We start from the raw sequence: 15756 nt of genomic DNA, 5'->3' as shown, positions 1-15756 counted from the left end.
GGTATGAAAAGAAGAAAAAAGCAGAAAAAAGAAGATGCGGCCGTGACGGAGGGGAGACCCGCAGTGTCCTGACAGGTGAGTATGATGACTTTTTCCTCCCCATGTCCGCAAGCAGGTAAGGATTCTGCTGGGGGAAGTCATGAGTGGAATCCCTGCCTGCCAGTGGATATAGGCCTGAGTCAGACCCTCGTCTCACGAGTTTCAGTTCATTTCCCAGTTCTCTCTGCTTCCAAGAGTCGCCGGGCATTTCGCTGAACCAAGTAGCTTTGTGCCGGATGTGAATGGAGTCTCCAACGCAGATCTGAACAAAACTTTCGAATGTCTCTTCACTTTCATGCTAACAAGATGGCTGTCGCCAGTAACCAGCGCAACATCCCAACACGACCCGCATATGCCATAGCGGGTCCGAATATTGTCCTTATGAAGATTTAGTCCCGGCTCTCACGTCTTTAGGAATATCTTTCATTAAATTGGTCACTTTGTGCTGATGATACGAGGTGACAACAAGCAACACACGAGCTGTCCATGACGATTATGATGTCACACGAGCTGTCCGCGACGATTATGATGTCACACGAGCTGTCTGTGATGATTATGATGTCACACGAGCTGTCCATGACGATTATGATGTCACACGAGCTGTCTGTGACGATTATGATGTCACACGAGCTGTCCACGACGATTATGATGTCACACGAGCTGTCTGTGACGATTATGATGTCACACGAGCTGTCCATGACGATTATGATGTCACACGAGCTGTCCGCGACGATTATGATGTCACACGAGCTGTCCGCGACGATTATGATGTCACACGAGCTGCCCGTGACGATTATGATGTCACACGAGCTGCCCGTGACGATTATGATGGCACACGAGCTGTCCATGACGATCATGATGTCACACGAGCTGTCCACGACGATTATGATGTCACACGTGCTGTCCGCGATGATTATGATGTCACACGAGCTGTCCACGACGATTATGATGGCACATGAGCTGTCCGCGACGATTATGATGGCACATGAGCTGTCCGCGACGATTATGATGTCACACGAGCTGTCCGCGACGATTATGATGTCACACGAGCTGTCCACGACGATTATGATGGCACACGAGCTGTCCGCGACGATTATGATGTCACACGAGCTGTCCACGACGATTATGATGTCACACGAGCTGTCCGCGACAATTATGATGGCACACGAGCTGTCCATGACGATTATGATGTCACACGAGCTGTCCACGACGATTATGATGGCACACGAGCTGTCCGCGAAGATTATGATGTCACACGAGCTGTCCGCGATGATTATGATGTCACACGAGCTGTCCGCGACGATTATGATGGCACACGAGCTGTCCACGACGATTATGATGTCACACGAGCTGGCCGTGACGATTATGATGTCACACGAGCTGTCCGCGACGATTATGATGTCACATGAGCTGTCCGCGACGATTATGATGGCACATGAGCTGTCCGCGACGATTATGATGGCACACGAGCTGCCCGTGACGATTATGATGTCACATGAGCTGTCCGCGACGATTATGATGGCACACGAGCTGTCTGTGACGATTATGATGTCACACGAGCTGTCCACGACGATTATGATGTCACACGAGCTGTCCACGACGATTATGATGGCACACGAGCTGTCCGCGACGATTATGATGTCACACGAGCTGTCCACGACGATTATGATGGCACACGAGCTGCCCGTGACGATTATGATGTCACACGAGCTGTCCATGACGATTATGATGTCACATGAGCTGTCCACGACGATTATGATGTCACATGAGCTGTCCACGACGATTATGATGTCACACGAGCTGGCCGTGACGATTATGATGGCACACGAGCTGTCCACGACGATTATGATGTCAGCAGTATGACATGACTATGGGTTTTGCATCATTACCAACAACCAATCAGAGAAGTGCTTATATTTTTGCGGGGCCGATCTTAAATTTAAAACTGTGATCTTAGCAGTTATTAAAGCTTTCATTTGGGGACAATCCTACAGTCCGGGAGGCGTCCTGCGACCGCAGACAAGCACTATCTGTTCAGTATTTGTCTCCGTATATCTTATTTTCTACTGTACAAACATTGATCCCGATTTGCCCAACAGAAAATAGCAATATGAAAGCAAAAACACAAAAAAAAACACCGGTCATGCTGCATTTTTAAAAAACACAGTGTTACTGTCCACAAAACCCGGAGGTAACGTGCAAGTCTGTATGTGGCATCAATGTGTTTTCAGCTGCAGCCAAGAGCACCTCTGACACCGCTGAATTACCAAGGGGGATGACCAGCTGGTGGTTTTTCCCTTTTATTCTGACGGCATTTACCTTGCAGTATAAATATTTTGTGTGGTGACACCGAGAGCACCAGAAGGATTGTCGTGCGGATTTGCAGGAGATCTACTGTAATGGATTGACGTGTAGCACAACAGGCAGTGTACAGAAGCTGTTTTGTGCTACCTTCCACCTTTGGACACAGATACAGTAGATCCCAGACAAGGGGTTGAGAGAGTGCAGTGCCACCTGTGGCCAGTAGAGAGCAGCACCAGTTTGCAATGTCTGAAGACATGCCGGCATGTGACTATTACGTCTTCCACTGAGTTATTTGTAATTATTCTAGCAGTTCTTGTCTGTCTGTCCGTCCGGTCCGACCGCTCGGCGTGCTTCGCTCTTCGTCCTTCTAACTAAAGCGCAGACATAGATAAGAAAGGGCCGCTCGTATAAGCATTGTTTATAAGACAAAATACGCCTTGATGGAAGATTTCCTGAAGCTTCCCGTATAGAATAAGCGGAGTGCGCCAGGTTAAGGCTTATTCAGAGAATCGTATGCGCAAAAACGCGTGATGCAGGAAAAAAAACGCTCCTGAGTATGACCCATTCACAAGCAGAGGGTCCAAATTTGTGCAAGATTTGTGCTTCTCGCAATGCACAAATCTCGCGCGGGTGAAGCCGGCCTAACCGTTTTGTCTGGATTACTTCTTAAGGGCTTTTTACCCGCTAGCGGGTTTTTTTCGCTGCGATTTTGCTGCGTTTTTTCTTGACATTAGAAAGTCCCACTGACATTTGGAGGAAAAAAAGACAGCGAAATCACAGCGAAAAAAACGCTAGTGGGTAAAAGTCCTCATTGGTGACAGCGGGGAATATATTGTATATAAGTAGCCAATAAGCGGCCAGACAGGGGCGTCCTAAATCTGCCTCAGGACCTCTACATTATAAGCCCCACGTGACAGATTTACGGGACGTCACCAGGCCTTCTGGCTGGCAGATGTCACCTGTCAGATGCTTTAGCGCCAAAGCGGGGGTCCAGCGCCACAGTGAGCATATTGGTGTTATATAATTTTGGGCATGGGGAGCCCAGAACTATATAAAGTCAATAACGTGGAAAACTGCTTTAACCCCCAGATGACCAAGCCAAAGTTTGGAAATCTGCCATGTGTCACTTTAACATAACTCCAGAAAGGTTCTGCAGATCCCAGTGATTCTGACGTCGTTTTTTCGCCACATTTAGGTGGAAAAAATAGACAGAATTTGTGGATATTTATTAAAAGCGTCAAAATGTGGTAAAGTTTTTAAAAAATTGTCACATCTACAGCCCACGTGGCTTTACTCCCCGGAAGAAGCATGTTTTTACGTCCCTGGGAATTACAGCCTACTTAGCTAGGATGTAAAGTCTCTGGTTGGTCACTAAGGGATTAAGGCCGTATTTACACTGTTAAGCACAATATTAGTTCAGAAAGTTCGGAGCCGTACCACGCTCAGAGACACAGAACTTTACCCGCGATTGCAATGCATTTTGGGAGAAAAATTACATCGCACTCGCATGAAAATGGCATGAAAAATCTGTGCGTATAAATATACTCTAAGGCCTCATGTCCACGGGGAAAATCAGGCCCGCTCCGGATTCTCCATGGAGAATCTGCAGCGGGTCCCTCCTGCCCAGCGGACATGAGCGCTGAAAATAGGAATAAATGAGAATAAACTCACCTCCCATCCGCTCCGTTTCTTCTCTTCGCCGCGGCGTCATCTTCTCTGCGTCGCGGCCGGATCTACTTTCTTCGGGTCGGCGGATGTGCATGATGACGTCGGTGACGTGCCCCGCGCATGCGCCGTCCCGAAGAAAAAAGATCCGGCCGCGACGGAGAGAAGATGGCGTCGAGGCGAAGAGAAGAAACGGAGCGTGTGAGTAAATTCCGAATTTTGTCTCCCGCGGATCCGGACGGCTTCCATAGGCTTCAATAGAAGCCCGCGGGAGCCGTCCCCGCGGGAGACCCGCATGAAAATGGAGCATGGTCCAGATTTTTTCATGCTCCATTTTTTTTAAAATCCCTTTTATTGACGATCCGCGGGTATTTATCTACCCCGCGGGTGGTCAATGCATCCCTATGGGGTGCGGATCCGCGGGCAGGAGAAGAGTTAAAATCCTCTGCGGATTTTAATTCTTATTTTGCCTGTGGACATGAGCCCTAAGGGCTCATGTCCACGGGCAAAATATGATTTAAGATCCGCAGCGGATCTCCCGCATGCGGATCCGCACCCCATAGGGATGCATTGACCACCCGCGGGGTAGATAAATACCCGCGGATCGTCAATAAAAGGGATTTTAAAAAAAATGGAGCATGAAAAAATCTGGACCATGCTCCATTTTCATGCGGGTCTCCCGCGGGGACGGCTGCCGCGGGCTTCTATTGAAGCCTATGGAAGCCGTCCGGATCCGCGGGAGACCTAAAATAGGAATTTAAAAGTATTTACCCATCCGGAGCGGACCGGGAAGGTCTTCTATTCCTCACGGCCGGATCTTTCTTGCTTCGGCTCGGCGGATGTGCCCGGCGCATGCGCGCGGCACGTCGGCGACGTGCCGCCGGCGTGACGAATTCATCCGCCGGCCGAAAAAGAAGATCCGGCCGTGAGGAAGAGCAGAGCTTCTCCGCCCGCTACGGATAGGTAAATTCTTTTAAATTCTTCTTTTCAGCGCTCATGTCCGCGGGGCAGGAGGGACCCGCTGCAGATTCTACATGTAGAATCTGCAGCGGATCTGATTTTCCCCGTGGACATGAGGCCTATGCTCCATTTACAGAGGACGACCGTCCACTAAACAACCGCACGAGTTCTGACGTCACCACTAGTTGTTCGCGCTCGTGCAGAGCGTTTACAAAGGCAGATCACTGCTGACTTCTCGCTTACTCCATGCTGACTTCTCGCACATTCTATGTGAACCCTGAGTGTGGAATGTTTAGACGCAGCGAGTGATCAGCCATGAAATCCATGCTGGTTGAAAGTGAGCAACAAACAAACAGTAAACGGTTTGCCTTTAGACATAACAATTACTGCGCACTTTTATTAATTTGAACACATTTTCCTTCATAATCGTCCCATTTAACGGCCCTTTAGACCGTAGATCCTGCGAGGCGACTCCCAGGCGTCCCGCTGCTAACAGCTTGTGTTGTGCGACGTCCCCAGGAATCCTGCGCTGGTAACTGCTTGTCATCCAGATGGGAGGAACGGCATGTCGGAGCGCATCTAATCACAGAAATAGGGAAGCAGCTGCGGCGCGAGGATCTGTACGTAAAACAATTAATGTCATTGTCAAATCAGAAATCACTTTTAATTTCATTAACCCTTTCAGGTCCAGCGATTTATTTTTTTGGTTTTTCATTTTTGCTTGTTTTGTTATGCACTTCTTGTTTTTGGGGCACAAGTTGTAGTTTTTATTGTAACTTTAAAATAAATGTAATTGTGGGGAAAACCCTCCGCAGTTTTACCAGTTTTGCCGGGGTTTAGTTTTTACAGCGTCCGCTGTGCAATGATTCGTTCACTTTACTCCGTGCGTCAGCAGGATGACAGCGATACCAAATCTATATGGTTTTTGTGTGCTGTACTACTTTAAAAGAAAAGTTTGTTGAAGGTGACCTGCAGTTTTCATTGGTACCACTTTGGGGTGAGTAAAACTTTCTGATTACTTATTTTTAAAACTTTTTTGGGATTTGTTGACTGCAGGATAAATAATTGTTCTTTGATATTTCAGACTTTTAGTCTTCTCACCCTGATCTCGATCTTACATCAAGATATAAAAACATCACATGTGGTTCCAAATTCCCCCATAACACTTGTTTCCATTTTCATGATTCCTCATGCCAGTCCCGGGGGCATTCTACACTCTCTTGCTTGTTGACATGCCGCACTTTCTTTGCAAGTCCTCATTCCCAGCATGCTTTGCTCTGGTATCCATAGCTGCTACCATTAGGAAGACCACCGACTACTCTTTCCCAAATGTTGTCTATTAGGACTAAGCATGTTCAGTGACTGAGCCTCTCCATGTGTACGACATCAGTACTGATACTGCATGCAATGAATCGGCTGGAAACGAGACAGGGGAGGAGGGGAAAACAGACTGTCGCAATAGGAAATCAGAGTAACGCGACTGAACACATTAAATATGCCCAAACAATCCCTTTAATAGGCACCCATTAATTATCTGGGAAGATTTTGCTAGACCCCGGACTGCAATGTCAACTTATTGGCAACCCAATACAGGGGGACTGTTGGCACAACAGAGGGCCCCCCACCTACAGCTTGGACCGCATGAAGTATAATCACATTATGTGGTTGGGAAGGGGTTAATTAGATTTAGGTATATATAAGTGAAAGCATGGTGGCGCGGCGTTAGTCTCTCTCCAGTGCCAATTTTATCAACAGGGATTCACTCCATTCTGATGGATCTGATGTTATCAAAAATTAACAGAAGGTCAATCCTAGTATTACTTTCCAACACTTGTGGAGTTGTGCTTGGTGTGACTGTAAGGGGGGAGCCCAAGTAGGAGGTTGTGCTGTAATGAGCTCTCTTATGCTTCCTATACTTATGTAATCTGGATGGTACAAGAATGACCTCTATTGGTCATCCTACATTACTGCAGTTTGTGTATTTCTCTGTGGAGTGTTGTATGTGACTCACCATTGGCTGCAGAGGTCAGGTGGGAGATCTAGAGGATTTGAGTTCATAGAGAGCTGCAAGCTAAAGAGTAATTCCGGTGGTACTGAGCCTTAATAGAGACTGCATTGCCGAGAGAGAGCTGTCAAAGGAGTGAGGAGTCATCTTGGAGAGCTGTATGAGCCGTGTCCTGGAAAGGAACCGTGGTACAAGAAAGGAGGCAGTCGGTGTCTGAGAAGTGCAGCTTCATAATGCCCCAGAATTAAAGTCGCTGAAAGAACAAAGCTGCAGGGCGTCCAGCTAGTGAGACCACTACAAAGCATTCACCTCATCCTGCAGCATCAGGGTATCTCCCCCAGACGTCCAAAGACACATCACTTACCAAACACGGTGCAGATATGTAAGTGAGGAAGGTCCTCTGGAAAGTCCCGACGTGTGGACACGGGTGCTGACACAAACACAGGCCCGCCAGGTAAAATACTCAAGCTCAAGTCGACAGCAGAGGAACACATCCGCCAGTTATGGAGAAGTTATTGAACAACACTTATTTTCAGGTTGTGTGCAGGACAACCATCATTTCTGGGGTGAAACAGTTGATATTACCATGTGTAACGGAAGATATTTGATTATGGACAAAAGTTATTTATATTGTATGAATTTAAACTGCGCAATAACATACACCGAATATACCAGAAAAGAACTTGTCTGAACTTGTCTATGTACTGAGGAGACATATGGTGATATAGCGTTTCCCCAGAAAATAAGACACTGTCTTACATTTTTGACCCCCCCCCCCTCCCAAAAAAGGGCACAGTGTCGTCTTTTCGGGGGGGCCTCACCTCGTCCAGGGCGTCCCGATGCCTCCCGATGGTCTTTGACGGGGTGCTGCAGTAAGCTGCGTCCTCCTCGTCTCACAGCGGCACTCTATGAGCCAATCACAGCCATTCAGTGAATGATATCACTGAATGGCTGTAATTGGCTCATCGAGCACCGGCTGTGATTGGCTGCCGGCACTCAATTAGCCAATCACAGCGCTCACTGTGCTGGAGGCGGGGTATTCAAAGCCCCTTCACCAGCAGAAGCTCCCCTGTGAGACGGGGACGCAGCTTCCCCCAGTGCCGCTGAAGACCATCAGGACGCCGCGGAGCAGGTGAGTATTGTGTGTTGTTTTTTTTTTGTTTTTTTAGGACACCTGAGCTAGGTCCTATTTTCAGGTGAGGCCTTTTATTTCAAGCCTCCCCAAAAACCTGATAGGTCTTACTATCGGGGTAGGACGTAATTTCGGGAAAACACGGTATAAGATAAGGACATGTTCTACACTTGGCCTCTTGGCCCTCTGTCAAGATGTTATTCACCGTGACTTAAGGTTTCTTGTAAGTAATGCAAATGAAGAATTAGAATGTATTCAATGAATGCCATGTAAAGTCTAAAAAGAACCAATCACAGGTTGGATTGAGAACTGTCCAATGAACTATGATATTTCTTGGAATTTAGAAACTGTACTAAGAATAATGCGATGTAACCAATGGACACGAGAATGTCTTAATTTAACCTATGAAATGCTGAATTGTAAATTAACCAATAACCTTGTAAAGTTAATTGTCCAATGATATTGTGACACCCCAATGTGAGGGGCTACAAATAAAGATGCCTGATAGTCATCAGGTAGGAATTGTTGATGAATCCATAACTGTGTGGGCTCTGTCATTTAATTCCTCCATCATATGGCGTACTGAAGTCTTGCTGTGAGCAGCCCTACGGCACGGGCCTCCTGGACTTCAGTCCAGTGTGCCACTCCACAGCAGGATTAAGGCGCTCACCCCGTGGTCTCCAGACACAAGCATGGCTGTCGTCACTCCCCAAACTAAACTTATTTATCACTGAAGACAACCCATTTCCACTCCATTTTGTCATTCATGACACTGCTGCAAATGGAGGTGACAGTGCGTGGGTGTCAAAGGCAGTAGATGAAATGGGTGCCGTAAGACCAAATGTCCTTTAGCCAAGTGCTTAGAAATTATTTCGAAAGACACAGAGGTGAAACGATGCCGCCCCCTGTCTCTGGTTAGCAGACAATGAAACAGTTGGAGCTGCTGGTGCTTGTTGGGCGATCAGATGGTCCTCTCTACTGGTGGTCTGTAGGGGGCGTCCTGAGCCCGTTCACCTTGTGTGCCCTCACACATCCACTGGTCTCAAACCTCCTAACAGTCTGGTCAGACGCCCCTCTCTACTTGTGGCCTGTAGGGGGCGTCCTGAGCCCGTTCACCTTGTGTGCCCTCACACATCCACTGGTCTCAAACCTCCTAACAGTCTGGTCAGACGGTCCTCTCTACTGGTGGTCTGTAGGGGGCGCCCTGAGCCCGGTCACCTTGTATGCCCTCACAGATCCACTAGTCCCAACACCCCCGAACAGACGGCCGGTGGGGGACAATTCATGGATACGACCATCCAGCTCCTCACATCCCAATAATGCACCCTTCTCAGACTCTGGTAACGGGGTAAAATCTCTTCTCTGTGTCGTAGAGGCATCTAGTGGTCAACAAGAAGAGGTCACTACACACAAGGAGCCTACAAGAGCCTTTTATAGACCAAGGGGGGGAACCACTTTTAGGGCCTCCGGTGACAAGCCCGTTCACCTAATCACCACAACTCTCAGCATTTACAGATCTGCCTGAGATATAACTGCATGACGAGTTTTGCTGAAAACGACAACTTCTTCTGGGGTCCGGAGTGTTTTGACCAGGAGTGTAAATGCATAATATATATTTGTGTGTTTACCGTTAGACCCCCAGTAACGTAAACCTCTACTAACCAAAGGTGGAGAAGCATTCTAAAACCCCCTGCTACCAAGTAATAAAGGTCAGCTGACCGCTCCTCAGCGCCGGATCTTCCACTTGATCATCAAGATTTGTACGCACAAAGTATCATAGATGCATTTTATGTTTTTAGCTGGTAATGTTCCAGTATGTCTGTCAGTATGTATGTCTTCCCTGCTTTAAGAAATAAAAATGTTCTTGGAGAGCACATACTATCCTTCTGCTCTCTGGGTGTATCCGTATAGTGTCTTCATACATCACAGTATTACGGCCCTCACCCACTTGCGTTTGTTTTTAAGGCTGAGATAGCGCAGCTTTTTTTTAACACAATTGTCAATGGGATTTTCTAATGTTAATAAGGGAGATGGAATAAATCCCCCACAGCGCCACCTATTGGAAGGCAGCATTCCTTCAAGCCAAAGTCAGACTTCTTATACAAGCCTTGTAACAAAGACTGGGAATTAAAAGCAAAGCCAAACTCCATGTGCATACAGCTGTTTCAGTGTGCTTGCCCTTCATCAGTGTACAGTAGGAGTCTGGCTTTACTTGTGCCAGTCCTGGGATCGGGGTCAGAAACGCTTTCTTTTCTCCTTAGGGAGAGCACCTAGACAGTGAGTGAGGAGATTCAAATAGCCATGCACGCTCCTCTGGGTAATATGCAAATAACGGAGATGGAATAAAACCTCTAAAAGTCTGACTTTGGCTTGAAGGAATGCTACCTTCCAATAGGTGGCACTGTAGAGGTTTTATTCCATCTCCCTTATTTGCATATTACCCAGAGGATCGTGCAGGGCCATTTGGGTGCTCTCCCTCAGGAGAAAAGATAGCGTTTCTTTCTAATGTTAAAAACGTATCGCACAAAAATCACAAAGTACGAACTTGTGATGTGTTTTTAACATTAGAAAGTCCCATGACAATCGCGTTAAAGAAACGCAAGTGGGTAAGAGCCCTTCCAGAGCTCTCAGCGCCCCATAGACTGCTATATTACTGCACAAAAATATTATGAGATGAGCAGGTAGACCCAAAGAAAGGCTTTTCTTTTTTTTTTTTATAAAGAATCTGCCATGTCTGGCTGAGGGCTTGGGGAATGTTCAATCAGAGGCAGTACTCAGCTGTCATTCAATGACGGCTGGGCACTGCCTCTGATTGGCTGAGCGCTGTGGCCAATCAGAGGCAGCGCTTTCTGGAGGCGGGAATTTTTCAATCCCCGGCCTCCAGAACAGAGAAGACTGTCGGGACTGGAGAGAAGAGCCAGACAGCTCTTCTAGGTGAGTTAAACTTTTTTTTTTACTTTTTTTTTACAGCTTGCTATGATTTTTAGGGAAGGGCTTATATGGCAAGCCCTTCCCTGAAAATCATTGCTGCAAGCCCACTGCTTTCAATGGGGCTGCAGCAGTGCCGGCCCCATTGAAATAAATGGGATAGCATCACAGGCTTCTGCCACAGCTGTCACAATGTTCTCCCTATGTTTTCAATGGGGCTAGCGCTGTTGCCACAGGCCCCATCGAGAACAATGGGCGATATCGCAGATGACTCTTTGCGATGCAAGGTTACATTGAAAACATCGCGAATGAGAATGAAACAAAATCATTGGTTTCATTATCATGCGTCTTCACTCACTCTCGCAGCGCTGGGCTATCGTATAGCGAGTCGGTGTCCGCCCTCAGGGTGCCTTCACATGATCTGGAAAATTCTAGCAGAAAAATTTGCATCAAATCCTCATCTAACGTGTGGATTTTGTTCTGGATTTGTGCAGATTTAGTAAATGTGGTAAATCCGCTGTACGATCCGCGTTAGACATGAGGATTGTGGCGCACATTTTCCCGTAGTGGAATGTTCTGCTACATTAGAAGCACCTAAATCAACAGGTCTTACGTACAAATGCTTTTTCTGTAACACAGAGTTAGTTTGCTTTGTTACAATGTATTTGCATCTTAGGCCCAATGTCCACGGGCGGATTTGATTTGCGGAATCCGCACGTTAGATCCAGCCACCCATAGGGAGGCATTGAGCGTCCGCACTTCATTCAACACCTGCGGATTTGTTTTTATTTGATTTGCAGATGCCATGCACAGATAATAAATCGCAGCATGCTCCATTTTACCGCGGATCACGCGCGGATGTACTCCATTCATCTCTATGGGAGCTTAGGATCCGCAAATACAGTTAGGGAGGTCGGAAAAAGGCTGGGCGCTGGGGTTGTGGATTTTTCTGCACGGATGACTCACATTGCATCCGCTGCGGATCCGCATGAAAAATCTGCATGTGCCGTGGATATGAGGCCTTAAAGGGCCACTCTGGGGATTTTATTTCCTATTGATTCATGATGTGGCTATCCCCCCCAGTAAATATAAGTGGGCTAGTGTTATCTTGTTTAGTTATTTCTATCACTTTGAAATTCCCAGCATCTTTATTATTCTCAGATGGTCATGTGATCTCCTTTCTGACCGGCTCACATCTACTTGGGGTTATGGTCTCTGAAACTAGTCAGATTCTCAGTCTGTGTGATGCAGTTACATGGAGCCTACCACAGAAACTGCCTACAGGGGAACATAGGCACTCCTGTCACACAGTTATAATAGAGGAGATCACAGCTCATTCTCCTCACTGGATATTTATGGTCTGCATGTTATTTAGGTGAATATAGAAGACAATGATAATTAAACTGTCCCTCTACAGACAAATATAGTATAGCCTTAACTAGTGCTGTGCTGATGCATCATGGAATAGAGGTGAACCGGGAAGTAAAACATTGTAGAATTAAGTGATGCCTAATAAGCATCAGACAAGGGGCTGCACTGCAAGAAAGTGGCTGCAGTACACAGAAGAGACCTTCAGAGGGCAACAGGCAGTCAGGGGAGGGGGATGGTAAAAAGAATGTGTTTTTTCTGGAGTGGCCTTTAATAAATTATATTATTTTGCTATGGACATTCCAAGTTTAATGCGTCCCATGTGCCAGTGGTTACAGGTGTTCGCAGTTGTACTTGGATCTGCCTTCTGCCTTCAGCTTTGCTGTTATTCTTGATGACTTTGGGCTTCCTGCCCTCTGTGTCTGCATGTATAGAACAGAACGGCTGTTGTACGAGGGTCTCAGGAGGACGTTCTGCACATTCTGTTTAGCCGTTCCACCTGGTAGTCCTCGTGTTGTGACCAGGGCCGGACATAGCTGTGAGCGGTCAGCAGGATTCTGTTCAGCGTTCGCTCGTGGTTCACGTGTCTCGAAGGCATCATGATATATTCTTTATGTTCTTGCAGCATGGGACAGTCACACTTGTTGGAAACCCAAATGTATTCACGCTGCACAAGAGGGAACTTGTTCTTGTAAACATGTTTAATCTGCACATCGTAGCGCGACTCCTGGCCCATTGTCTTCCGCCTCGAGATCCTGCCACGGATTACTGCAGGGTACGAGATAAACCAACAAGTAATTAAGTGACACTTTGAGGGTTTTCTCATTTCAGGCAGAAGTTCTACAACTTTCCGATGTTCTTTGTGTTTCAGTTCCTGACAGTTTTCTGCTTTCTGACATTCCAGAGAGTAAAAGCTCGTGTTCACACACAATTGTATGACTCACAGCTCTTAGGGCAGCTGCATACGGGCGCATCTGCGGCCGCAAGATCTGATTTCAATGGGTTCCTTCACACGCATTTCTTTTCATGCGCATTTCAAGCGCAGGTAAAAAACGCAACATGCTTTATTTTGGTGCGCAACTGCACACCGACGGTAACCATCTGCCTGAAATTGTGCACTGAACTGTTCAATATCCTTGGGTTAAACATGGCGCTGCCTGGACCGCGCCAACGTGCGCGATTCGGTGCACCTTACATACAGCATGCACGTCAGCATATATGCACTCACACCCGTGTGCGGCCGCCCTTAAACACAAAACGTGTCCTGTACAGTACCTGTGTGTACAGCTCATGGTCAAAAGGGGTCTTCAACCTTGGAATGTTTCCATTCACTGACAATCTGTTACTAGAATGAATAAGGCAGGCCATACACATTAGATAGCTACTTGCCAAGTGCTCATTTGCCCGACTGCTATTTGATGTTCCCATACAGATGCAGCCAATCAGGAATGTGTTCTTAATTAACAGAGTTAATAAAGCCACTACCAGTCACCTCTGGCGGCAGCAAATTTCCCTAAGAACAAAAGGACCGGCACTTGAAATTCAACTGCTTGATCCTTATCTCCCTGAATATTGGCTGTCGAGGGAGAGCCGGGAGGCCCCTTACATATTAAATGATTGGCCAAACCCATCGAAATCAGTGGGTGTCACATCCAACCTGGCCGTCCTGGATCTGTCACTCGCAGATCTACCACAAATGGAAATAAAGACAAAACTAGAACGGAACCAAAATATGGGAAACACTGTCCCTATACAATCAAACAGTGGGAAAGGGCGCTGCCTGAAAGCAGTGTGATCGCCCCGATAAGGACGGCCCCGACTGCGTGCCTCGGCCCCTAGTTGACCCCACATGGGAAAAGGAAACCACACCAGAAAACCAAAACTACAAAGCAAGTAACTGAACGATCCAGGAGCAAACATCTGACTGCTAGTCTAGTCAGAGAGTGACTGAAAATCAACTGCTGTTCAGCTCGGTCTCCAGCCAGGCTAGAATCACCCACATAAGCACGTTACACCTAATCCCACACCCACAAAGAGGTAGAAACCTCTCCAAAACCATCACCAGACTATCAGCAAGGCAGCAATCCCAGAATCACCACAACAGCGGGTTTGACTGATGTGCATCAAATGTGTATGGCGATATAACATTATGCAATTTTTTTCTATTGGTGCTGTGACTGTGCCAAGTCAGAATACACGACAGTTGAGTAAGTAGGACTATGGCAGGGCAAGTTATCAACCCCCTTAGAAGGAGTTTTCTGGTTGTAAACTATTGATAGCCTATCCTCAGAATAAGTCATCAATAGTAGATTGGTGATGGTCTGTTGCCTGGCACCTCCATAGATCAGCTGTTCTCTAGGTCAGTATGCTTGTGCACTGAGCTGCTTTCTGCAGCACTGTTTCCAATGTAGTGGCCAGGCTTGGTATTGCAGGCAAAGTTCCAATTCACTTTAATGCCTGTAATACCAAGTCTTGCCAATACAGTAAGAATGGAGCTGTCTGTTTTCTGCAGAAATTGGCTCAATACATGAGTGCGAACAGCTGGTTCTATTCACTGACAATAAGCAGGATAATGTAGACGGTGAGGAACTGAAACACAAACTACTTTAGAAAACTGCATTATACAATGATTAAGCTGGTAAGACCGCACAACCCCTTTCCAGTTTAGAGGTCACCGTACAATACACATCAATGGGGTTGCTGACATCCTATTCAAATGTAGTGGTCATAATTTAAGGAATAGGAGGATGCCGCAGTATGCTCATTACTTTGTGGTAAACCTGCAGATTTCATCATTTGCAACGTATAGGCAGGGTTCTTACAGGGCGGATTCTCAGTGGAAATACAGATATTTTTGGTATAACTTACCGTAAAATCTCTTTCTCGTCGCGTTCATTGGGGGCCACAGCCTAGACCATGGGATATAGCCACTGCCCTAGGAGGCGACACTAAGCAAAAAAGTGTTAGCTCCTCCCCACCTGGCTATATCCCCCCTGCAGGCACTCAGCTAATTAGTCTGTCTGCAAGCAGTAGGAAGCCAGTGGGAGTAAAATTATACATACTATGTTTTATACATACCAAAACATATTTTTGGCGTAATTCTCTGCCAAACCATGACCGAAGAACAGAAAGTTCCAGCAACCGCTTAAATAACAAGGGGTGGGTGCTGTGGCCCCCAATGAACGCGACGAGAAAGAGATTTTACGGTAAGTTATACCAAAAATATCTGTTTCTCGTCCGTATCATTGGGGGCCACAGCCTAGACCATGGGACGTCCACAAGCAGTCCCGAAAACAATATATTGGGTGGGCGTTCAAAGTTCGGCTGTGCGGTCAACGACCGCCGCCTGCAAGAT

The 15756-nt window shown here is 46.9% G+C and overlaps 2 protein-coding genes across 3 annotated transcripts in view; both read right to left on the bottom strand.

Annotated features, from left to right (window-relative positions):
• Positions 1-449: 449 nt before the first annotated feature.
• Positions 450-1757, bottom strand: LOC136628977 (keratin-associated protein 16-1-like). The gene has a single exon (XM_066605052.1). It carries the CDS (start codon positions 1755-1757, stop codon positions 450-452), a length of 1308 nt encoding a protein of 435 aa, XP_066461149.1.
• Positions 1758-5363: 3606 nt separating this feature from the next.
• The window catches only part of ADAMTSL5 (ADAMTS like 5), a 55623-nt gene continuing 45230 nt past the window's right edge, over positions 5364-15756 (bottom strand). The window contains exon 12 of one of the 2 annotated variants that reach the window (XM_066604694.1): positions 5364-5586. In XM_066604694.1, the coding sequence (XP_066460791.1) occupies positions 5552-5586 (35 nt within the window). In that variant the 3' untranslated portion in view covers positions 5364-5551. Of the gene's footprint in view, positions 5587-12508; positions 13170-15756 lie in introns of those variants that run through there. The other variant, XM_066604693.1, reaches the window with a different exon arrangement.

This window comes from Eleutherodactylus coqui, chromosome 5 (genome assembly GCF_035609145.1).
Source record: "Eleutherodactylus coqui strain aEleCoq1 chromosome 5, aEleCoq1.hap1, whole genome shotgun sequence".
NCBI classification, from domain to species: domain Eukaryota; kingdom Metazoa; phylum Chordata; class Amphibia; order Anura; family Eleutherodactylidae; genus Eleutherodactylus; species Eleutherodactylus coqui.
This window is presented reverse-complemented; position numbering and strand designations above follow the sequence as displayed.